General features: G+C 42.2%; 1 protein-coding gene across 1 annotated transcript in view; it reads left to right on the forward strand.

The window, feature by feature from the left end:
* The first annotated feature begins 7,625 nt into the window (after positions 1–7,625).
* The window catches only part of LAMA4 (laminin subunit alpha 4), an 87,202-nt gene continuing 68,740 nt past the window's right edge, over positions 7,626–26,087 (forward strand). Inside the window, exon 1 of the mRNA XM_068168093.1 lies at positions 7,626–8,268. Within this exon, the coding sequence (XP_068024194.1) occupies positions 8,068–8,268 (201 nt within the window). The 5' untranslated portion in view covers positions 7,626–8,067. The remainder of the gene's footprint in view (positions 8,269–26,087) is intronic.

Consider the following 26,087-nt stretch of genomic DNA (forward strand, 5'->3'; position numbering starts at 1 on the left):
AGAAAAAGAGAAAAAGAGAAGAAGAAAAAGAAGAAAAAGAAAAAGAGAAAAAGAAAAAGAAAGAAGGAAAAAGAAAAAGATAGAAGAAGAAAAAGAAAAAGAGAAAAAGAAAAAGAGAAAAAGAGAAAAAGAAAAAGAAAGAAAGAAAAAGAAGAAGAAAAAGAAAAAGAGAAAAAGAGAAAAAGAAAAAGAAAGAAAAAGAAAAAGAAGAAGAAAAAGAAAAGGAGAAAAAGAGAAAAAGAAAAAGACGGAAAAAGGAAAAAGAAGAAGAAAAAGATAAGGAAAAAAATAAGATGAAAAATTAAAATATTAAACAAATAAAACTCAATCTAAAACCCAGTGTTGACTGTATGTGAAAGTGACTTTCAAACACCTTTGCACTTAAGACAGGGCAAGAAAATCCTGAAAATGTGAGAGTTTTTGGGTTGGGGGGGTGGGGTAGGGGTTTTTTTGGCCCTTTTACAGGTCTTAGTTTCATACAAATACTTTCAGCTTATTATGCAAATTACCACTCCCTTTGATTGATGTGAAATCAACAGCACAGTTATGTTCATTTGTGGTCAAGACTCAAATGTCAAAGACAAATGGGAAGTAGAATAGACATAACAATTATATATTTTTTTTTAAATCTAATTAACTGTCTTAGCTCAGTGCCCTTCTCATTTAGAGAGCTTCTATTATTCTGATGTCTTTGATTAAGCTCACTGGGAAAAAGCCACTGAGCTCCAGCTGTCCATCAGAATCGATGAGCTCAGCTAGCTGCATCATACCAGGCAGCGCCCTTCATCAGGTAGTCAAGACTTTCATGAGCATTCATTTAGTGCCTGCAGACTTGACATTAACAAATTAAGCTGTCAGGAATACAGGTGGCATAGTGCAATCAAAATTTATTCCTCCTACTTGCTTACTGGACCATTTAGAAGTAATTTCAACATCTAAAACCAATAGACTAAGACAGAGCTCCCTCCAGTTAAACAAACATAAATCAGTACCAGGGAAACCAAGGATTTGAGACATTCCCCATCAGATTATGCAGCAGTAGCTGTGGTACAAAAATCTTGACTTAAAAATGTTCTGAATCTGCCTTGCTAAACTCTTTGTGTTGCAGGGCAACATTTCTCCTTCCCCTCACAATAGGGAAGTTTTTTGTTGCATTGAGGCTTCCTCTGCAAGGCAGCTAGGGCTGTCTTCAAGCACTGCTGGCACAGAGCAATTTTAAAAGAGGTACAGTGCTTAGAAAGGGAGTGACTGAGCAGACAGAGCTAGTGTGGGGATACCCTCCTGTGGAACATGTAGGCTTGGAAAAAAATGTTCTTGTAAGTGCTAACATCTATCTCTCTGCTCAGTCTAGCGCAGGAGGACATGTCAGGGTAAGTCCAGAGGCTATAAAACTCACCTAACTTGCTGCACCCAGTGCTTTGCTGCCCTGGTTTGATTGCCACTGTTCTCAGTATTACTTCAGTTAGCTTTGCTGGTTACATTTTTGCTGTCAGCTGTAGGTGACATACTCCTTTCTGGACACCAGCAAGCCTTTGAAGAGCATGAGGGGATCTGAGACAATTTCTTCTTTGTGCTGACTGCACAGGATCTCTCTGAGTAGCATTTTGGCCTGGAATTGGAGTGTCTGTTTCTGAGAGACTTCACATCCAAGGCTAAGCTCAGCACTGCTGGATCTGGGAGAGGTGTCAGCTAATTTTTTCAGGGTTTGGGCTTTTGGGTGGGGTTTATTTTTTCACTTTTGGAAAGCTGTTTTATGGGGACTTCTGAAAGGGATGTAAAGTTCAGCCTGGATTTTTGTGCAGCCCGTTTTCTTCAGCCAACATTCCGCTATTATGATCAAACAACTACTAATGAGGAAGGGTGGGGAGGCTTCCCTGGAGGGAGAATGAAAATAAAATAAAAGAAAGAAAAGAAAGAAAGAAAGAAAGAAAAGAGATATGAAACATGAATTAGACAAACAAGTTAGGAGAGAAAGGGAAACATCTGAAAACCCCAGACAAAGAGCAAAGTGGTCAGTGCAGGTCAAAGCATAACTCAATGGGAAATGCTGCACTGTGTAGGAATGCAGCAATTCAATGTGCCAGTTTATCAAGATGTGAGTATCAAAAACAGGTTGAGGAGGAGTGATTAAAAATAAAGCAATGAAGGTTTGGGGGTTTGGTTTTGGTGTTTTGTTTTGGTTGTGCTTGGTGGTTGGGTTTTTCTTTGAGGGGGGGAGTTGTGGGGGCTTTGGGAGGTTTTTTGCTTTAATTTGTTTCATTGCTGTTGTTGTTCGAGGAAAATCTTCCTGACTTGACCAGGAAGAGCAGCTACCCCCTTGTAATCAGTGTTTCAGTGTAGGACTCAAGCTAAAATCAAGGACTAAGAGGACAGCCTCTTTGAGGATCCTCCAGTACAGGAATGCTCTGAGGCAGTAAGGACACAAGCGAAATCATGAAGGATTAAGAAGTATCTTTCTGGAGGTTTGGAGATCTGTAAGAGGAATGAAGGGGAAAAGCAATACGAGGAAATTTGAGTTTGGGACAGGCCTCCACTTTAAGAGAAGGGTTTATCTGAACTGGATTCTTTTCACCTATTATCTGGACTGGATTCTTGCTTGCCTATCATTAGTCTGAATGTGGTTAACATGTGCAAAATTCTCTCTCTGCCTGTGTAATCTTTTTCAGAAGTAAATAAGTATACAATTAGCAGCAGAAAAGAATGTACTATCCATATCCTATATTTCCTGCATTACCCTGCAGTGACCAGTGATGATTTCTGATTTCATGAACACTAAGTGCAACCAGATGATCTCCCTTCTAACCCCTACCATTCACTCATTACAGCAAGATTTCAGTTTCCCATCTGCCTATAACTAAAGTCAGAATATGTGTCTGCCTAATAATTAATCTCTACCCTACAAGTCTGACTTTGAAGCCCAGTTTGATTGATTTCAAAGGAAGTTGCTGACACTTTGTTAGTCAGAGCCATCCACTCTCTTCTGTCTGACACATTGCTATTACCACTAAGATCCATCAATAACCCCAAGAAGCACATGCTTGCTATGCTACAATGCTATGACTTCCTGAATCAATGGATCTACTGATATTAAGCACTGTCATCATCTGTGAGCAAAATACAGTTGGTTTTTTCCTTCCTAATTAAATTCCCTCCAGACCCACACAAACCTGCAAATACAAGTGCTGAAATCAGGGACATTTCTATTGTACAAATAACTCCTTTGTCTTTCTTTTTAATTTCTCACTGAACATTTCATTTTGTTGTGGCAGAAGGTATCACTTTCCTGCCCATAACAGACTGAATTGATTTGTTCTGGCTTATTCTGTCTTTAAAAATAAGCAGGCATGCCCACAACTTATATGGGAGACCATCTGGCCATATTAGGTGCTGGATGTGCAGGCCAAGGTATCAGAGCCAAACACTGGGTCACAAGAGGCTGAATGATTGGAATACTGTGGCAGTCCTCTTGCCACACAGCCAAGATGGCATGAGAATTGTACCAGGAAATTTAAAGATTCAGATGCTATTCACAGAAGACATACAGTTCCCAAGTACAGTTCTCTCAGCAAGAAAGAGAGTTAATAACTGTGCTACTAAAGAATAATGGCAGTTTCACCAGCCCTACAAGGTTTTGGCATGCCTAATGGATTTTGAAGAGTTTCACAGGGATTAAAAACATTGGGCAGTAACAAGCACAAAGGTAGAAGAGAAATACCACGAGGTTAATGCAAAGCAGTTTGTAATCATCCAGGTCCCAGTTTTGCCAGTAACTAGTGACATGAAAGCTGAGATTCCCTTGCTTTAAACTGTTGTCATGTGGCAAAGCCAGTAGATGATCTGTGTAACTGCTACAGCAAAGAGGCTTGTCCTCCCTTGACCAGATTTTCAAATTGAAGGTTTTGAAGATATGCTGCCCTTGAACTTTCAGCATCAATTCTGTCTTCTACCTGCAAACTGAAACTTCTCCTAGCATGACACAATCCAAAACACATGAAGTAAGTTGAGAAAAGTGCCATTTTGCTTGCCTAGCTAAGATTTTATTAGCATCTCCCTCTGGTATGCCCTGTGACATAAATTACTGCCTGTTGCCCTTAATTGACATAGGTTTCTAGTGTGGCTTGTAGATTGCTAATTCATCTGATGATGCATAGACACACTGCCAACATCTTCTAACCTTTACAAAAGTACTTCAAACATTGTCCAAAACATTTTGGATCACAAATATCAGTCATCTGTCAACGTTTCCATTGGACCATCATGCAACATTATCAAATGTTTAACTGGTAAGACTTGGCACTAGAGCACGACAGATTGCTAGTAGATCTCCCACTGGGACCTGACAAACCACCAGAAGCCCATACACAACAGCTTGAGACTGGTTAATTTGGAGCTTGTCATTTGTAATAAGCCTTCCACTGGATTCTTCCTTTTGTCTTTCACTAATCCTACTGTCTGCCACAGCGAATCGAAACCAAATGTTAAAGATGGGACAAAGAACTTGTGAAAAGTACAGATGATACTGTTAAAGCAGAAGGAGAAACTCCTGCTTCTGTAGCCTGCCATACTGAAGAAGTCCAGTTCCAAAACTGAGACTGCTCATGTAACACATCCACATCATCTCTGTCAAGGACAAAGAAACTGGAAGTCCATCGCAGCATAAATTTACCTTCAGAAGGCCTGTGGTTTTAGGAGCAACCTGTGCACAAATCTGCAGGTTTTTAAGAGGAATACAATACCTTAAAAGATTTACAATTAAATTATTTGTGAACAGCTGTTGTCTAGCAAGTTATTCAACTCTATAGCAAAATAGAGGGAATTAAAACATATATATATATATATATATATATTCTGCTCAAATATTTTTATTACCATTTTTCTGGTATGAGACTAACATATGTTTGTGGAGAGATTTAGATCTTGTAAGTCATAATGAACAGGTCACTGGAGGTGTTTAGGAAGAGACTGGATGGGGTGCTCAGTGCCATGGTATAGTTGATTAGATGGTGTTGGGTGATAGGTTGGACTCGATGATCTCAAAGGTCTCTTCCAACCTGGTCTGGTCTGGTCTATGCTATGCTATGCAATGCTATGCTATGCTATGCTATGCTATGCCATGCTACACTATGCTATTCATAAGAATAAATTATTTATTATTTAATAATTCTATCATTTGAATTTATCTGCATTTCCTTCCCTATAACATGAGATTTTTCCCAGATTTTTGGTGCCTGGGGCCAGTCTGAGAGTTTCTAAAGGATCTAATTTTCCAAAGACATTAAGCAGACGTCTTCCTCCTTTTAAGACTTTGATCTTGAGAATAATTTTGCTCTTGGCTCTCTCCAAATGCAGTCAATTAGCATTGTGAACTTTTTCACAAGGATGTGAATATCTTCAGGTTGGACTCGATGATCTTTGAGGTCTCTTCCAACCTTAGTGATACTGTGATCTTTGTTCTGATTTTACATGAAGAGCGTGGATAGGTAACGATGTTTTTTTACTTGCTAACTTTTGCCCACTTCAAGAATGTCTTTTTTCTCTTTTCTGTAAATGTGTTCCAGGGGTTTTGCATTATTGATGACCTATTAGGTGGGACGACTTCATCATACACCAAGATTCCATCTTAACGTAAGGACAAGCTTTTTCACTTTGGGGGTGGCAGAGCACTGGATCAGGCTGCCCAGACTGGTTGTGGAGTCTTCTCCGGAGAGATTCAAAACCCACCGGATCACAGTCCTTCCATTCTGAACTTTTATGTATTAAAATTGTCTCCAAATCTTCTGGACACAACCTTTTTTCCTTTTTTTTATTCATTGTTGCAATGCAGGTCAGAAAACAAATGAATGCAGGCGCAATCTATGGTAGAAAAACAGTGCTACACCGTGGTTTAATTTCACTCTAATTAGAAATGTTGCTCTCCAGAGCCTAAACCACCACAGCTAATGACTTCCTAGGAAAACTTTAGATCACAGAGCTAAGAAAAACCTCAAGAATCTCTTTAACACAGTCCTCCACCTTACACTAGTAGCTTTCTCAACTTTTCCTTTGATGACTTCTTCAAGGATTTCCTGTATCTTCCTCTCACACCTACTGTCTTTAAAACTACATCTCATTTTCTGCATTTACCTTGCAATGCAGTATTGTCTTCCTGTGCTAGTATGTAGCCTCAGTTTTCAATTCCCACATGTTTCTCTCATGAGCCTCAAACTTACCCATATAGCAGGAGACCTAAGGGGAATCTCACGGGGTTGCTGCTTAAGGCCTCACTGGCTTTCTGCTCCCTGAGTCTCCAGGCTGTTCCCAGCATTGCCATGAGCAGAAAGGAATAGAAAAGTGCTGGCAGCCCTCAGTAGTAATATCTCACTCTCAGGCTCTTAAGAGACAGAATGCTTGCCACCATATCAGGTACAGGTAACTGAGAGATGTTTCTATTGCTCTCAGGACAGAATTAACTTGTAATCACCATTGCCATCTTTTATTTCCTCCTACAGACTTTGATCTTGAACCTCATAGGCTCAGGTCACAGAGCCTTTTTTCCTCTGCTGGTTAATATTTTGTCTCACAAGCTTGAATGCCCTTGCCTTCTCAGTCACACCATTTCTAATCAGGCAGTTTCTTGGTGGCTAACCTCTTTATAGTCTCTGTATGACATCCGTACAGCATTTACAGCCCCATAGCTGTGTCACAGGTGTGTAAGAGTTAAGAGAATTCTCTACTGATTGTTTCCTTGTTTCATAATATCGTTGATCTCTTGGGAAAGGGGGAGGGGGGAAGGAGAGGGAGAAAGAAGGAAACCATTCCCAGAATAAAGCCTGATAAGCCAATTTCCTTTAAGGATGAAGCCTGAGAGGCCAATGGTCTGTCAAACCAACGCTCTGCTACAAAGTCCAGCACACAGGACAGCTGAGAGACAGGGTGTGACCCCTTAGCTGGAATGGGGCACATTAAGTATAATTATGCTTGACTTTGTCCCAAAATCTAGCGAGGGTTACTGCGTTGTCTTTCTGAGACTGTAGTCATAAAACTAAGTCAGCTGCGGGCAATATATTCAGCTTGCCGCCGTACACACACTGCAAGCCTTGTTACCAGGGCCTCACAAAGCATCTCTTGAAAAAGGAATACAAGATGCTCTTTGTAAATAAAAGTTCATGAGCCTGAGGAATGAAGTCATTTTTCCAAAATCTCAGTGAATGATGCTCTTTTTCACGAGCCAACGAGAAGCTGAGAGGTGGGCTTGAGGGAAAGGGTCTGAATGAAGCATGTTAGAGACACCACTTAGCCCTATTAGCCCATGGCACAGCCAGGCTGTTTCCCTCCTCCTCCTGCCCACAGCTTCCCTTCCCCCATTCCAAAAGAAAAGGTTGGTCTAGTGTTTTGTGGTGGGTTTTTTTTTTAATGAATTTGGCACCTTCCTACCTTGCTCTGAATAAACTGAAAATGTTAAAAACTAAAGAGTTAGGAGAGTCAAAGCTTCACGCGGAGCAGTCTGATGGAGTTGTGGAGGGGTGGCGTGGGGAGGGAGGAAAGGGTGACCTCACTTTCTGAACGGCAAAGTTTGAGTGGGAGGTTCTCGACACGAGGTAAAAAAAGGGAATGATGTGAACAAGTGAAGGAAGCCAGAGCCCTGAGCAGAGCGGCAGTCTGTATCCTGACAGGGGGAGATAAGGTGGCTGGGGAGCCAGCGGTGCTTTCCTGGAATACAATCTCTGTTTGACACTCGCTGCTTAAGCACTGCCCATCTGTATGTTATTGAGCTGGAGCCTCTGGGGAAAAAGAGGAGCCACAGGCACAGAGAGTGAACGAGGGAGGCAGCAAAAGCGCTTTTCTTCCCTTCTTTTCCTTTTTTTTTTTCCCTTCCTTTTTTTTTCCCCCCCTTTTTTTTTTTTCCCCTTCTATTTTTTTTTAAATCAGGATCTGGTTAGACTGCCTTGAAGTGCCACATCTGGAAACGGAATGCTGAAAGAAAGTTAAAATAACTGAGGCACCACTAAGCCAAGGGGGGCTGATTGCAGAAGAGGGTAAACAATTACTGAGACGCTAGAAGACCACTGCTGGATGTAAGGGGAGGAAATGGCTTTGATCTCCGCCTGGCCCCTGGTTTCTCCTCTATTATTCTTTTTGAGATGCTTCTCCTCCAGCACAGCCTCCAGTGAGGGAAGCGTTTTTCAGTTTGACATTGAAGGTAGCTCAGCGGTCAGCGAGCAAGAAGCCACTGTTATCAGAGGGCAGCAGCAGGCAGTAGCTACTGGAAGTTGGGTGCCTTTTGCTGAGGTACAGTAACTCACTTCTCTCTCTAGTGTCTACACTTTCCTGCTTTCATCTGTCTGTGTTGAAGCTCCCATCTGGCTAACGTTAGCTTAATCATTTGATCCTTAGAGCGATACCGGAGGATTTTATTTTGTTATGTCAGGGGGTGTGAGACATTGCATTTTGGGACTGGAGAGATACAGCTCAAACTTCCAAATGTACACATGCCCTGCCTGCTGTGAGCAGACAGCTGCTGTACTTTGCAGGGAGGCTGGCTTAGCGCGGCGCTGACTTTCTTGCCAACGTAACCAAACAGGCCTGTCCAAACAGAGCTATTTTACAAGGGTTAATTGTCAAAACACTTTTTCTGCTTGCCTTGTCGTGGTTCCTGCAATTGTAACTCATTTAAACTTCCAGAAAGTCTGTCTTTTGGTGGCAAATGCTGTACTGTGGAGGGTTTGTGCTTCTGTCTCTGAATGCCCCAAACCTGAAGCTCCCTTTTTGGCAATGAGGGTGGGGGATAACAAATCAAATGTGTGTAGGAAAGTGCAAAGAAAACACCTGCAGAGAATTTTAAGGCTTCCAAAAAGTAGGTGTTTGGGACTGGTGACAAAAGAAATCAGAGAGATCTGAGAAGCAATTTGATGATGGAGAATTTTCCTGTGATTTGGGATTGGTTGAGCCTCCTCATTTTAGCAGGGCTGTGTCAGGAATGGACTAGTCAAAAATATAGCTTGAGAAAATAAATTACTGAAGCATAGGCTGGGAGGGGAGGACACTAATGCCTCATGCGTGGGAGATGCAAAGTAGGAGGCAAATTGAGTTACATAAGGTCATGGGAAGGGAAAGAGCAGTTCTAATATAACATCCAAAAATGAAGTGAGATTAGCATGGCTGTGTCACTATGACAATATCAAGATTGTAATCTCTGATACCACCAGGCTCATTTTCTCCCTACACTCCAACTGCCAGAACTAACAGCTATGGAAATAAGTGCACAAGCCTTTCAGACAGCTGGGGATACCATGAGGCTGGGCAGAGCTTGTCCACCCATTGCAGCAGCTCTAAGCAGCTGGGCAGCCTCAGGAAACGCCTGCTCGCCCTGCCAGGCGCTCGGTGTGAAACATGACCTGTGTGAGAAAACTGAAGGCTAAACCCTGCTCTGCTCAGCACAGGGGCTCCCTGGAGCAGTCCCCAGGCTTGGATGAGTTCAGTGACGTGGGATGTACAGATCTTCTCCTCTGGCCTGGGATCAGCCCTGGGAAGCTGCATTGCCACCTGTTGCTTACAACATGGAAAGTCCCTTAATGAAATGCCTGATTTAAGAACTGGATGGGTTTTGTAGCTGCTATTTACAGGATAATGGGCATAAGTGATTGTTAGCCTTTCTCACCATGATTGGGTGCAATGGTTTTCCCAGTGACACAGTTCCCATTGCTTCAGTTTATTAGATTCTACCTTGGGAAAGTGCTGTGAGCTGTATTGGACACTGCAGCGGAATGACACTTTAGTCTCTTACGCCCATTTCAACCCTCACAAGAGTTTCATTTGTGCAGTCTGATGTAATAGACTCACCAACTGGTGTTTGCTCTAGCAGCTTACTTCAGCCCCTACAATGGCAGCATTTAGACTCTGGATTCCATGTTGCAAATGAATGATGCTGCCTGCTTTTTTATGTCAAGGGTCTTGGCTCCAGGGAGCCAAGATTTAAGGCCTCTTTGCTAGCTGCACATTCACCTTACTATTGCATATCAGAGCCTATCTCCATGGCAATTTCCAAGGAAGCCCAGTAGGATGATCTTCTGGGATTGTAACTGTGAGAACCTTCTCAGCCATTGATCCACCTGTGTAGTTGTAACAGGAGCTGGGGAACCAGCTTTAAACCCAAAGGCTGATGTAGGAGTAATGGTGTGGTAGTCCCTCACCTGAAGAGGGAACATTTCCTTCAGTCCTCTGAAGCACTCTGCCTTTCCTCCCTAGAGACAGGGTTAATCTGAGAAAACTTGAATTAACATTATTGGAAGCCCAGATTTTTAACTCAAAGCTCACAGTGAAGAACAGAGTCAACTCCCTTACACAGCATGGTTTGATTCTGTTCCATCATCTAAATACTGACTCAGGTGTACAGCTCTCAAGAGCAGATAGAGGCTGTTGGTCACGTTGAACAATGCCAAATTATACAAATGGAACAGACCTGCAAGACAGAGCTGTGGAGTCATGAGATGGAGCATCACCATGGGCTGTGGTACCAGTCAACTGCACCATGGATAGGCACAGAGTTAAAACTGAAAACCAGAAACTACTTCTGAGAACATTTAAATCCCACTGTCAAACATATGTCTGTGAAAGAAGAGGCAGGTCATACATTACTGAGCTGATCTGAAGCCTGCTACTGTCAACATTTGCACTTGCAAATTCCACTGACATAGTGGTTTCGATTATATAGGTGTGGATTATGTTCCCCGATAGGAAGAAAGCTCCTTACAGAGTCTAAGGTGAAAACAGACAATGGTAAAATTATTCCCTGTGATTCACATTGTGCAGTCACTCACTTTAACATAAAATGAATATAAAGTGACATCCAGAAAAATGCTCATTGCATTCTTATGTAAATGACTACATGAGGTCAAGAAAATTGCAGAGAGAGCCCAGTACAGGAGATGAGTGTGAGAAGGATAACTGGAAGGAAAGGCAGACATTCTGTGAAGACACTTGCCAAGCAAGAATGGATCATTTCAAATGCTCTTATTGAAAAGAAAAAGTGAAGCATATAGTAGGAGAGGAAAGAAACTAAAGCAGGAAGACAAAAGGAGAGGGGAAAAAATGGAACAAGAAGGAGATAAGCAAGAGCCTTAAAAGAAAAAATTAAGTAGTTGGGCTAAGGCAGGAAGCCAATTCCCAGAGTGAAGGAAGGCATGATATTGTTGGACAGATGGAAGACAAAAACTGTTTCCAACATCAGTGGTTTTGGCTCAGGCAAAAGGCAGAGAGGCAAAAGAAGCCCTTTAAAGGAAGCAGTTATCATAGTCAAGTCAAAATTAGCCATTTACTCTGAGAGAAAATAAGAGGCAGAAGGTATCTGATGGAGCTTGCATGTGAAAATGACATGTTTGGCAATCATGTTTTCCACTTGACTTGTACCAGCAGCTGCTGCTCGAAATTTTCAAATGCAAGAAAGAGTATCTGAGCTGCTTCCTTTCTGGTTCTCTAAAGCAATAAGCAATAATTAGTGTGGGACCTGTGGCAAATTCCCCTTCCTAAAATAGTTCACATTAGAGATGTAAAAAGACAGCTATCAGAAGTCCCAGCCACTTGCTAACAAAGCCTCAAACTATCACCCAGTTGCCTTCACCCTTTCTTTCCCCCATAAAGATTGGAACAGAAATCCTTGCAGACTGTTTAGAGAAACCACAATTTGATCCTTACTTGTGGCATTAATCTGTTCAAAACAAACCAGGGCTAAAAGAAACAGCAGAAGACTTAATCCTTAGGTGTGAGCCAAAAAGGGTTTTAGCTTGACAGGAACCTTTATATTCTTTTAAGCTAATGGGACCTGCACCTATCTTTAGAAAAGCAGATCTCTGAAGGAATTCATTTCAGACCCTTGAGGTTATGTTAGGTTAACTCCCATCATGGGCAATTTGGATTTCTAGCTGCTGGTTTTTTTCTGGTACAACAAGGTTATGTTCTGAGAAACATCTATTAGTGGAGAGGAAGTTTTACTGCAGATGTTTGTGATTCCAGCTTAAGTTTCTCATCAAAGTTTTAATGAAAATCAGCTGCTTGGAGTAGAGCTGCCAGACCCCAAACCTTTTAAATCATAGGAAGCTGAAGCAAATGGAAGCACAGGACAGAGCAGATGGATAGTGGGAAATGTTCTCCATTTCAAGGAGGTATATAAAGCACCTACCAGGACAATGCAGTTTAAACTCTGCTGTAGTGAGTTCCCACAAAGTTTTGGGCAAGTAGCAGCAAAATGCCCCAAAGCTTATTCAAAGCTGTGAAAACCAATAATAGGCATTTCATGCCCACTCTTATTCATGACATGGGAAGCAAGGAAGGAATTAAAACTCCAGTTTTTCCAGGGGGCATTTAAAGCAATAACAGAGTTGGTTGGTTTCTGAAGAAGACCTTGGCCTGATTAAACTGGTGTTCAAGAGAGGCGTAAAACATATAACCAGCTACTGATAATTTACAATTTGCTTGTGGACTTGGAATTCAAACACCAAAAGACAGACACTCTTGGGTTTTATATCTTAATTGGTCCTCTTGAATGCCTGGATCTGATCCCAGCTCATTTTCAGACATGACCACGAGCTGGAGATGTTTGGGTTACGCATCCTAATGCGGGATTCAGCAACCGCTGAACAGTGCAGTACACAAAGCTGTTAGAGCCCCGCAGTTTTTGAGATCTAAGTCTTTGTTGCTACATGATCTCAAAGAGATTTTCCTAGCTATCAGTCAGGATACATTGAATTTGGCAGTGCCAACAAAGGTTGACCAAAATGAGGTAAACATGACCTGACTTTATCAGTCCTGTTCAGTAGTATTGTACAATTGTTTAGATTGCTATTTTCTTAAATACTTCAGAAACAGTAGAAGTCCTTTGTGATTATTTGGTTTTCTCTAAAGACAAACCATCATGAAGCAGTATTAAAGCCTCAGCTGTACTAAAATACCTAATATGAGCCAAAGAATAATAGAGGCTTGTGAAAAAAATACTTTAGAAAATATTATTCCAAGTTTGCTAGACTGTAAGATCAACCAAAATGTTATTTCTTAAGCCATGCCATATGGAAGCCAGGGAGCATGGGAAGAATTGGCACACTTGAATGCTAATTTGAAACATAATTTAATAATTACTGAATGCAAATATTGTACCTGTAGGAACCACTTCCAATAGGCTCTCTAAAAATAGTCATTTGAGCTAAAACTGTAGGGCTCTGAATCATTGTTTCACTCTGGCTTCTCAAAGAAAGAAAGAAAGAAAGAAGGAAAGAAGGAAAGAAAGAATAAAAATGAATTCATTCAGCCTTTCAGAATTGGCATCAGGTGGAAGAAAAGGATGCATGGAACTAGAACCTTAAGTGGACCATTTCTGGGCTGTGTGGTACCCTGTTTCTACTGTACAATGCATCCTGTCACTGTCATTCAAAAGGAGCTTTGAGTGGCAAGAGATCAGCAGACTTCTTTCCTGCCAAAACTAATGCAAGGCCAGCATGTCCTAGGCTTTCTCACTGTGGTTTTCCACCTCTGAGGCTGGATGGTAGCCCACAGAGAGCCACAGAGAATCAGTCATTCATGACTTTCCTATGCTCTGTTCCCCACTCCTGGCTCCAGGAACCTTTCCTTGAAAGCACTTTGTTGATGCAAGCATTTGTCCAGAGAAAATCTGCTCCAGTACAAAATAACAAACCAAAGCAACCAAAACTAAGAGAGCTGGTAGGGCAAAACACAGCACAACCCTCCCAGCTACTAAAAACCTACATGCTCCAGCAAAGCTAGAACAGGGTTGAAAAGGTCTCCATAGTACCAATACCTGGCATAGATCCATTCAGAGTAGAGGTGAGCAGCTGTTGAGGTGTCTAGACACAGCGTGAGATTGGAAGGGATCTGTGTGCCCTACTCAGCTTTTTACAGGTTTGTGGTTTTCTATGTCTCCCTACTTCCCACAGGCACAGCCATACTGGCTTTAAGGGCTGTTTCTTCATCCCTTTCAAACTTTTGTCTCTATCTGGAAATCTGTCAGGGAGTGCTGTAGTTTGTCTGCCTCCCTTATCTGAGGAGAAAGTATGACTCAGAATGACCATTTCATGTGAGTGTTTTGTTGGGACTGGGTGGAGGGTGGTTAATGAGGAAACAGAGCAGAATTATTTATCCCTTCTCCTGTATGTTCTTCTCCTTGAATAAACTTGGCATTTTGTCTTAAAGAGGAAAATCCAACAGCCACCTTTCCAACTGCAGACTTTCTAACAGTCAGCATCTCTCAGAGTAAGTTTTTCACTTAATGGCTGTTGTAGCAAGTACATTAGAGCAGAGGCTGGGATGAATCATAGAATTATAGAATTGTTAGAGTTGGAAGGGACCCCAAGGATCATCCAGTCCCAAAGTCCCTGCCATGGGCAGGGACACCTCACACTACAGCAGGTTGCTCACAGCCACATCCAGCCTGGCTGCAAAAACCTCCAGGGGTGAGGCTTCCACTACCTCCCTGGGCAACCTGTTCCAGGGTCTCACCACCCTCATGGGGAAGAACTTCCTCCTAACATCCAATCTGAATCTACCCATTTCTAGTTTTCTTCCATTCCCCCTAGTCCTGTCATTACCTGACACCCTAAAAAGTCCCTCCCCAGCTTTCCTGTAGCCCCCTTTAGCTACTGGAAGGCCACAATTAGGTCTCCCTGGAGCCTTCTCTTCTGCAGACTGCATATCCCCAACTCCCTCAGTCTGATGAATCTCTTAGCCCTAGCCAGCTTGCACACAACTGAAATATTTTAGCCCTTCCTCCTTTTGGAGAAGAATGCCTTTTAAGCAGAGGCTTTGTCTTTCCCACTGCACATGGAAAAAATGACTGGGCACTTCTATAAAGAATGCCTCACTGAGAAATGTTTGTATTGGATCCAGCCCCATCTCTGCTGCTGAATGGCATTTTGTTTTCCACTTGGACTGGGGAAGGGGCAAGCGTCTGGAAACATTTTCAGCAGAGGATTTTCTTTTTTTCTTTAAGGGAATACAGTTACTTAGGCAAGGTACTAGATAATCATCTGCATAAAGCCATCTGGCTTTCAGCTGTGCCTTGTTTTCCAGGAGTCACTCTCTGTCACTACTACAGTGGAGGCGTACACAAGCCCACTCAAGGAACAAGAACATGGAGTGGCAATGGGCTGGGGGAGGATTCCTTGTCATTTTTCCTGTTGCCTGTGCTCTGCTTTGCTTATTGATTTGAGGATCATCCATGTGCAGTTAGCCATAGTCACTCTCTCTGGCTCTACTATGCAACAGGGAGAAATAGAGGTAACTTTTGCTCTGTGTCCCCCACCAGCAGAGTTTTACCTGGAATTAGAGCAACTAGTTATCAGTCTTACTAGTTTTAGTTTTAACACTTTCTAAGCTCTTTGCCTAAACCAGGAGTATGGTTTCCATTGGCATCATAATCTATTCTTTCTTGTCACTGAAAATATACTTCTGGAAGCTGATGATAACTCCTCAGGTGATACACAAATAATCCCAATTTTCAGGGATAGGTCAGCAAGTGGAGTTTTCAAATTAGGCTCTTATTAAAGGTCTTGTCCTGTCTCCCTTGAGGTAATCATGACATTTTCAGTAAATCCAGAGAAGAGTTTACCCCCTCTGTATTTATCAATGATGGAGATCTTATACCTGCTTAACACAGCAACAGCTAGAAAACTAGACTAAATTCAGTCATCAGATACAGTCCTTAGCAGCTGCAGACTGAACAGACACAGCATGTATGGCTCTAGACCAGCCAAATCCTGTGCTCTCAGGTGGGAGCACCACTGGTGTTGCAGATAAAATGGGACAATATTCAGATCCATACAGAACGAGTGACAGAAAGGACAGCAGGAGAAAATACATCTTAATTTGTTTCATCAATTATTGAATAGTTCATTTACTTTAAATGTGTGTATATATATATATATATATATATATATATATATATATATATATATATCCAAGAGCAGTGCCACTCATTATTTTATGTTTCAAAATTCAAATAACTGAGCTTCAGAAAAGCATAACCCTGCAGCTTTAACAAGCATTTCATATCACATTCATGGAGAAAACTCCATTACAATATTAACTTGCACAGACCTATGGCAAATGCACCCACTGGGGCTTTAATTGTTATTAAACCTACCTCTTTAAATTGCATTTCAAACATAAAAATAGGTAATAATATTGGGGGGGGGGGGGGGGGGTGCACTGAATGGCTGTTTCAGCAAGAAAAAATTTGCTTTTACATTTACAAGGTAAATAATAAGTTAGTCTGTAATGTATAGAACTGCTTGAGTTTGTAATCTCATTAAATGCAACCAGAACTGAGATACCTGTCAAGATAAGTGGATAAAAAGAGATTATCAGTGTTGGGCCCCAAACTCTTCACCAACTTCTGGTTAATCCCTCATTTGCAGTATCAGTGGAGCACTGGAAGCAATAAATATTTCACAGTCACCGGCGTCAGAAATTCAGGGGAACAATGCAGGAATTGAATGTACTACACCAGGGTGCTTATTATAAAACTATCATGAATATTGATTCAGAGACTAAGCTCCAAAACGTGCTCCTCTCAGAAATGTTTACCATTTGAAATTGCAAACGGCTGATTTGCATCAGGTTTATGCCCTTGAAATGGTAAGGACTGTAGAGAGGTTTTTTTTGCATGCAGACAGTCCTTTAACAGCTGTAGGTTGCTATTAAATGAAGTAATTAACTGTCTAGCTGTGATGTCACACACTGAATTAATTTCTCCAGCAATAATAGTTAGAATGTGACCTTTCTAGTTCAGAAGGATTTGATACTGGAGAGGAGAGGTAACGAAGGCACGTAGAAATTATAAATAGAGCTTGGAGGTCTAAGGGGGAGCTGGTGGGCTGGTTGTGGGCTGGGAGCTGGTTTGGTTGTAATTCCCTACAATTGTGAGGCTTCAAAGCTCAGATAAAATTTAGCAAAAATAAACAGAGAAGAAATAAAACTGCAGAGCAAATAACTGCTTTTGTTTGCATGTTGTGGAGTGCTTCACGGTGCTGAGCAAGAGTTCTGCCCAGCTCTTTATTGTGACTTTGATGGTAGAGCATTTCTGGCCAACAGGTCAGTTATTAACTTCTGAAAGCCTTGTTCTCCAGAGAAAGACAAAGATGGGGGAATGGAAAAAAATAATAGAAAGGATAGATTCAGGTTGGATGTTAGGAGGAAGTTCTTCCCCATGAGGGTGGTGAGACACTGGAACAGGTTGCCCAGGGAGGTGGTAGAAGCCTCATCCCTGGAGGTGTTTGCAGCCAGGCTGGATGTGGCTGTGAGCAACCTGATCTAGTATGAGGTGTCCCTGCTCATGGCAAGGCAGCTGGAACTGGATGATCCTTGAGGTCCCTTCCAACCCTGACAATTCTATGGTTCTATGCTTCTCAAATATCACTTCATTGGGGATTTATAGGTTCAAGCACAAAGGCAGTCTTGAACTGACTGCTACTTATGGTCTGGGAATTTAAAATTCATTTATTTCTTCAAATGATCCTTTAAGCTTGAGTGAAGTATGACAGCTCTTAGAAAAGCCATCACCAGGGCATTTTGTTTTTTAAATTATAGTTTAACTAACTCACAGTAACCTCTTCCATAGCCAAGACCTGGTCTAGGAAGCTGCACGTAGCAAACTAAGACATGGCAGGTTAAAAGGGGAAGTCATCAGCAGAACTAATGTTATTTGTACCTCCAGAGCACCAGCTCTTTGTTTGTGTTTTCAAGAAGAGGAAAGTGTTTTAAACACTGTATCTAACAAAAACAAATGCCCTGAAAGATAGAGTAGAGTAGAGTAGAGTAGAGTAGAGTAGAATAGAATAGAATAGAATAGAATAGAATAGAATAGAATAGAATAGAATAGAATAGAATAGACCAGACCAGACCAGACCAGGTTGGAAGAGACCTTCAAGATCATTGCGTCCAACCTACCATCCAACACCACCCAACCAACTAAACCATACAAAAAGATATTTCAACAAACCCAACTTCCATAATAAATAGATTATTTTTTCCATATTCATATTTTCTTTTTTTATTAATTGGGGGGGAGAAATCTTAAATCTCTTAAAAGCTCTCCTACAAAGCCAGTTTCAACTTTTCCAGTGAGATTTAACAAATGTAACTCTCTCTCTCTTTCTCCTGACTGTCTTTTTATATATCTAGTATGCTTTGGCAGTAAGTCACCACAGGTCACTCATAAAAGATGCCCTCAACTACCAGAGTGTGGTCTGTCCCTTAAAAAGGATGGAGCAAAAAAAAAAAGAAGCAAAAGGGAAAGCTAGCACAATGCCAAGCAGTGCTGTGTCAATATGTCAATGGATTTCAAGCATGGATGTTTAGCTGGAAGCTAAAATGTTCTTTCAGCACTAGATTAAAAATGTTGTAATTCTTAGGCCCAGCAACAGCTTTATTTTCACTGCAGGCTACCCGAAACAAACTAATCATGACCACCAGAAATGTTTGCCCATGTGGGGAAATCATTATACCTGGCAGGTGTCTTACATAGCATGAAGCTGTCGACTTGTGTCACTGCTGTGGATTACATTGGGTACATCTGGGACACTGTAATCTGGGATTACATTGGATAAACCGCTGCAGAGAGAACCAGGTAGCCAGCTCTACATGGCACTGTTTGAGGGGGGTGGATTGGATCTGATAACCTCTAACTCAAACACTCTGTGATTCTGAGTAACTATAGTTATTATTCCACTTCATAGACAGAGAAGTTGAATGAAGAGTTAATGTTCTTTAGGTCACACAGAAGATGATCAGAAAAATGTGTTTTCTTCAGTCCTAATAACTTTAAGAGTTAATGTTCATTAGGCCACACAAGAGATGAGCAGAAAAATATGTTTTCCTGAGTCCTAATAACCTATAGGAGTTAATTTCATTAGGCCACACAAGAGATGAGCAGAAAAATGTGTTTTTTTGAGTCCAAATAACCTTATGAACATAGTCAGGGATAGAAGAGCTCATGCACAGAAAGAGGGTGATGAGTTTCTCATCTGTTCAGTGAGAAGGAATGCTTTTCCACTTGTTAATTTCAAACAACATAATGTAACTCTTGCTGTGAAAATGTTAGTAGATTAGAGGTGAAGGGTATGTCATGAAGTGGATGAGTGACCAGAACCAGGTGCAGTGAAAGGCAATGAGAAGTAGGAGGAGAAATGGGAAGCATGACAGATAGGGCACAAGCATGAGCAGGGAAAAAAAGAAAGGGGGTGGGAATCAAAAAAGACAATGGCAATGAAGGGGCAGGTGGAGATCCAAAACCCATCAGCATAATGTTCAGATGCTCCACTAATAGAAATAGCACAAGAGAAGCACAGAAGCCTCCCCCAAGAAGGGCCAAAGAATGATCACCTCATCTGGTTGGCATTTACTGTAAGACTGTTTAAATGACATTCAAGCCTCGTTGCCAACAGGAGACACATAATATAGACAAGACTAAAAGGTAACCTATAAATAAAAACTAGAGTTAATGTGTGCTGTAAATATAACCCTGAGGAGCCACGGATTTAATCAATGCCTCACTATGTATAAACAGACCTATTGGAACATGCTGACTGTAGCAAAGCCTCACTGCTACCAGGGTTCACTGTGCTTTTGAGGAAATTGTAACTGCACAAATCTCAACCCATACCATTATCCTTTCTTTCAAATGCATCAGCTTTTTGGGAACGTGGAAGCTAGAAGAATAAACAAGTGATTGTATGAAAGTGGCAGGAATATGAGTGACAGGACAATACCAGAGCTGTCATTAAGCACTGGTATAGCCATGCATTCAGAAAGGATAGGATAGGATAGGATAGGATAGGATAGGATAGGATAGGATAGGATAGGATAGGATAGGATAGGATAGGATAGGATAGGATAGGATAGGATAGGATAGGATAGGATAGGATAGGATAGGATAGAATTAACCAGGTTGGAAGAGACCTTTGAAATCAAGTCCAACCTATCATCCAACACTATCTACTCAACTAAACCATGGCACCAAGCACCCCAACCAGTCTCTTCCTACACACCTCCAGTGATGGTGACTCCACCACCTCCCTGGGCAGCACATTCCAATGGCCAATAACTCTTGCTATGAAGAACTTCTTCCTAACATCCAGCCTAAACCTCCCCTGGTGCTGCTTGAGACTGTGTCCTCTTGTTCTGGTGCTGGTTGCCTGGGAGAAGAGACCAACCCCCTCCTCGCTACAACCTCCCTTCAGGTAGTTGTAGAGAGCAAGAAGGTCTCCCCTGAGCCTCCTCTTCTCCAGGCTAAGCAACCCCAGCTCCCTCCAATGCCTGCAGATTCTCCTATCTGCTGACCCTATACAGCAAGTGCATTCCATGGTTTTTTCTAATGAGTGTGGGAGTCTATCAACCAGCACTGCTGAGTCAGCACCAGCATCCTGCAGAGCAGATGGAGCTCTATCCTTTCCCTCCACTTAACCCTTGTTCATGCCCATGTGCACATACACTTTGTAGACCCCCTGCAATAAACACTACATGTACTGAACAAACCTTCAGCCAAAATTTTACCTTGAGCAGTTCAGCCCTTTTTCTGTGGTGCATAAAATGCGTGGTGCCTGTGTAAGAGGGCAAAGAGCCCAGGACTCCCCAGTGTGCTGTGCACCAGCAGCACAAGCTGGCACCAAGCTGCAGCTGCAGACAGGTAGATCCACTGGATTTTATGTTTTGGCAACAAAAGGAGAGAGGTTTCTTCTGCAGGTCACCAAAGGCAGGAAGGTCAGGGCAGTGTTATGACAGCTCTTTTTGTTTGCATAAAGTGTCCCAGTAGATTGAAGAGCTACATCTTTGTGTCTCTGCTTGTGAGTAACACATCTTTGACCTGAGGAACTTGAAATGTCTGTCGCTTTGCTCCCAGGGAGCAAGACATTGTCAAATGTCCATCAGTCTACAACTGGCAGTCTAGATCTTAAAAGTCTAGGTTCAAATGTCCTGAGCTGAAAAGCAGAGGCAGCAGTTGTGTTGGTGTCCTCAGTACCTTCTTGCTGAATGAAGCACCAGAAGTAGACTTGCACCGTGAGTGTGTGGCCAGGGGGTGAGCATTTCTGAAGGGCATAGGTATTCTGGGTAGGTTTGAAGACTCTACTGCAGATGAGAAACACCAGGAATCTCTTTGGGAGAGAGTCCTACCTATTCTGAGGAGATGAGAAACGTTGGAACAGCATCAAATGTACAGTAGGGCTGTTTTCTCAGACTTGCTTCTCTGATGTTCTTGTTCCTAATAAATAATTACATAAATGAAAGCACTGGAAGATATTCAAGTAGGAAAATATCTTTATTTTTAGGCAGGGCAGTAGGCTATTTATCTCAAGCTGGCCTAAGCAAACAATCTTCAAAAGGGCCTCAGAACTGTGGCTGCCATTAAAAAAAATAAACAAACACAAGCAAGCATGTTTGGATAGGGTTCAGAAATGTCCCCAAGGAGCAGGGAGCTGTTGTTTCCATGGCAATGCCATGCATTTCCAGCATACTGGTCTCTCCTTTAGATCCATGGATTTTAGAATGGGTGGAAGATGTTTAGAGTATTTATTCACCTCTGTATAGCAAAAGGTGGAGAGTTTCAGGAGCTCTAAAGTTCTGTTTGGCTAAACCACTTCCCTCAGAGAAACATCAAACCTTGATGGGAAACTATCAAGAAGGAAGGAATCCATTGATCCACTTAACTTGTCTGATTGTTTTCAACAACACTTGAAAGAATTGGGTTTTATTTACTCCTGTGTCCCACTCTGACAGGCATCTATGGCTGATATAATGGCTGTTAGGTAGCAAATCAATACTTTTCTGTTTTCTCTTTCACTGAGGGCTGAAAGAGCATGAGCAGGAACAGCTACTACGACTTGGGTAGCATGCCATCAATTTTGCTAGTCATTTGTCTAGCCCTCTGGTATATGAAGAATTAATATGGGGGCCTGCCAAAAGCTAAAAAGCATGCATCACCAATCACCCTTTTAACACAAAATCCAGGTGTTTCTGACACAGGATAGAAATTATGTGTATTTTTGCAGATAGATTTGGGTTATTAGGTTAAATAATTTTCATTTCATCACAAGCTCATGAGTTTGTAAGACTCAGCTGTGCCCAAGCTGGGCTTACTTCTACTATGCTGGAGAGACCTTTGAAGTGATAATCTGCTATCACCATAATGTTTGAACAGCCATGCAGCCCACTGAAGATTCTTCTCAGACCTGGAAGCAAGCACACCTTTTGCCTCTACCCCTAGCACCACAAGGCAATGCACTGCTGGTCAGCTACAGTCAAGGCTCAGCTGCCAGTAAACTCAGCAGTGAGTTGGTAGCTGTTATGTTGTGACTGCTCCTTCAAGTGCTGTTCCATCAGATTCAGTTCCCCAAGTGCACCAGCTGCCTCTTCCTTCACAATGGTCCTGAAAGCCAGCACAATCTTTTTCTTCTGAGTTTATTTTGCAACAAACATAATTATATACCTAGTCCAAGACTGGTAGGCATGGGCATAATGAAAGACTGAAATGTCTTAAAGTAAACCATTTAACTGTGAAGTGACATCCCCTTTTGTACTCCAGCACTCAAGAGAAAGCTCTGGAAACAACAAACACTGGTGTGGATCCAAGGGAACCTTCTATTGTGGAAGAAAGAGACCCTCTGTGTGTTTATATATGCAGAAAAATCATCATTTCCAGTACCAACTGAAGAAACATGCCATGTTTTCTTAACATTAGATGAGAGAGTCAATGGCTACATCTGAATTACTGAATAAAGCAGCATGGGGACCTCCTAGTTAAGTAGCATAACCCAGTCCATGTCCACATGCTGAAGTTCTCTCGCTGTTTGCCCTGAAAAGACTAGTCCCATACAGACAGCCTTGTGGGAACACATCCTAAAAGATGCCATGCTCTGGGCAGTGCCTGGACACTGTCAGGAAAATCACAATCCTTTAAAGAGCAAAATCAAGAGCAGAAAATGAAGCATCAGTCAGTGTGGGGATGATCACAAGCCCGTGCCTGAAACCAAGTCTTCAGCTGGCTGATGCAGATGTAACCACAGAGAACACTCTGCACATTACCAGCACAGCAATCTTCTGGGAAAAGCAAGTCACAAGAGGCAGGGACACTGCAAACAGACCCAGCCCTGCACAGCTGCACCACCGCTGCTAGCTGGCAGAAGGGAAGGGAGACCTGATTCTGCCCTCAGTTATGTAGGCACAGACCAGAAGCAGATACAACGAAGCCAGTGGACCGGCTTAAATATAATGTAGGAGTAAACTGTGTATGGGGATAAGAGTCTCCACCTTCAGTCCCATCTTGCACCCATGCCAGCAGAAGGGTCTGAAGAACCAGAGTATGCCTGGAGGCTCCACAGCATTTCCAGCACTGCAGCTGGTTCTTGTTTTTAAGAAATGGAATAATTAAATCCAGATGCAAGGGGGGTGGAATAAATGCAGCATGGGTGTAAAAGATTTTCAAGAGCTCAGTAAGATCCCCATTAGATTGGATTTTTCAGCTTGAACTGGAACAAACATTGTCCCTTGAGCAAAAAAAAGAATCTAATAATTGTGAAGACATAATCATTACTGCAGACCTAGAATTTTGGCCTACAAATTGTCTTCACCATTGAGAAACAGCCAGTGGAAGGAAATGTTCCTCACTCAATTGCCTGCAGAAATTTTTCAGGGAGGGTATTTCCATATTTTTTTTCCCCAGACCTGATTGTGCCTTCTGTGCAATGATTTCATGCTCCCAGAACATTTGGCCATTTGAATCCCTCCCCTCAATTAGCTGAACACTGGCACTTCTTTTTTTATACATATGATGTTGGCTCGTGCCCTGGAACAACTACCAATCACTCCATTATCACTAGAAGGGCAAGGGGCAACAAAAATACATCAGAATTCTTGAGAATGCCTGTGAAAACTTCTGAGCCCAAAGAAAACAAGCTGGATCTCATTTCCCCCTCTTTCCTCATAGCACTGATTGTCAATACCTAATTTGGGGTTTAAATCAGTGCAACCCACGGTTTAAAACTCTATGAAACCTCCCAAGGTTTTGTGATGAATTGAATAATGGGGGAGGGGAATGTTGTCAAAAAAATATCCAGGTGACTTACAATACTTCATCTGGCCCCTCAGTTTAAGAGGGACATTGAGACTCTTGAACATGTCCTGAGAAGGGCAACAAGGCTGGGGAGAGGCCTTGAGCACAGCCTTGTGAGGAGAGGCTGAGGGAGCTGGGGTTGTTTAGCCTGGAGAAGAGGAGGCTCAGGGGAGACCTTATTGCTGTCTACAACTACCTGGAGGGAGGCTGTAGCCAGAAGGGGGTTGGTCTCTTCTTCCAGGCAACCAGCAGCAAAACAAGAGGACACAGTCTCAAGCTGTGCCAGGGGTTTAGGCTGGAGGTGAGGAGAAAGTTCTTCACTGAGTCATTAGCCATTGGAATGTGCTGCCCAGGGAGGTGGTGGAGTCACCATCCCTGGAGGTGTTCAAGAGGGAATTGGATGTGGCACTTGGTGCCATGGTTTAGTAGTCATGAGGTGTTGTGTGACAGGTTGGACTCGATGACCTTTGAGGTCTTTTCCAACCTTGGTGATTCTCTGATTCTATCTAATTTCCAAGAGGTGTTCTGATAGATAGAATAGCAGACACCTAAAACAGAGGCAGATGTCTTGAGGAACTGAGGTGTGGGGCTACTCAGAACAGAGGGCAAACTTACTCCCAGTAGATTTCAACAAAGTCTGTACAACCCTGCTTGTACAGCTGGAGCCAGTGATGTTCCACTGAACTGCACTTAATCTGTTACTGGACTAAATGAAACCTCACTCATGGCTGCAGCGCAGGCAGACCCTTAGTTGAAGGATGAGGGAAATGATCTCTATGGGTGACTAAAGGGTTTGCACCAACACCTTTACACACACTCATACACTTCCATTGTCCATGTTCACCATCCTAAGTAAAATATTGTTCTACTTAGACCTGAAAACCAAGAAAGCTTTTGGGCAGACACTAATAGACCAGCTAGGACCACCCACCAGTTGAGGGGCATCAGAGAATATAACATGCCTTAGATCTGTATGGGTGGAGGGAAACACTGCCAAGACAGACACTGGGATAAGAATCTGTTTCCAATTTAGAAACTAACTGTCTGCCTTCCACAGTGTGTGGTGTAATCACTCAGCTGAAATCCTGAGTCTGGTGGGAGCCAGTCCTACAGCTTAGTTGAGACTAAACAACTGAAAGAAACAAGCAGTACAATAGATGTCCCAAAGTGGTTATGGTATGAAGGCTCGTCATCCTAGGAGCTATTATCTAAGAAAGTGTTTCCAAAGCAAACCAAATAAAATATCATGTGTAGGAATGGTGAAGCCAGCTGAGTTTTCCATTTATGTCCATGTCAGCTCCTCAGAGCTCTCTGGGATAAGATTGGATTCGTGATTCATTTGTAAAGCTCACTTTTAGAGCCTGTTGTTAGTTGTCTCATAAGATACAGTGTTCTCTAAACAAGTAGCTTATCTGGCTGCACAGAAGTACCTACCTACCCTTGAGAATGGAAGCTAGCATGAAGTTGAATCTTGGGATTGCTGGCTCTTGCTACCCAGTGTGCCATGACTGTAACCACGCCACTGTGTAGACATAGAAGTTCAAGAGCTATGTGGCCATAACTCTGTGTAAGAGTTAATTAGCCACATCCAAGAGCACAGCTCTTTAACAAGAGCACTCACAGAGTGTTTTTTTGTAGCTAGTGGAGGGATCACTGTGTAGTTCTGCACTAGGCCTACTGCTGATGTCACAGTTTACAGCAGACATGGTTAACTCAGTGCAGAAATCTTTCATTTCATCCTTATTTTCCAGGCTTAGAAGAGCACCTCCATGGCTTTGTTTCTGTTTCTGATTCCTTATGCTTTTGCTCTAACTGGTATTTAAGAGAAGATTATTTTCATATTTACAATCTTTTTCAATATTTACAATCTTCTGTTTCATTTCTGTGAGCTTTGGCAAGTTATTGGAGTACTAAATCATATACACAAGTCACACAGTTCAGAAACAATGAGAATTTTACCTTCCACACAATCTCCCCCCATTTATTGATCATGTCACATGAA

Source organism: Melanerpes formicivorus, unplaced genomic scaffold (genome assembly GCF_026170545.1).
Source record: "Melanerpes formicivorus ecotype bairdi unplaced genomic scaffold, bMelFor1.0.p_v2 SCAF_131, whole genome shotgun sequence".
Taxonomy (NCBI): Eukaryota; Metazoa; Chordata; class Aves; order Piciformes; family Picidae; genus Melanerpes; species Melanerpes formicivorus.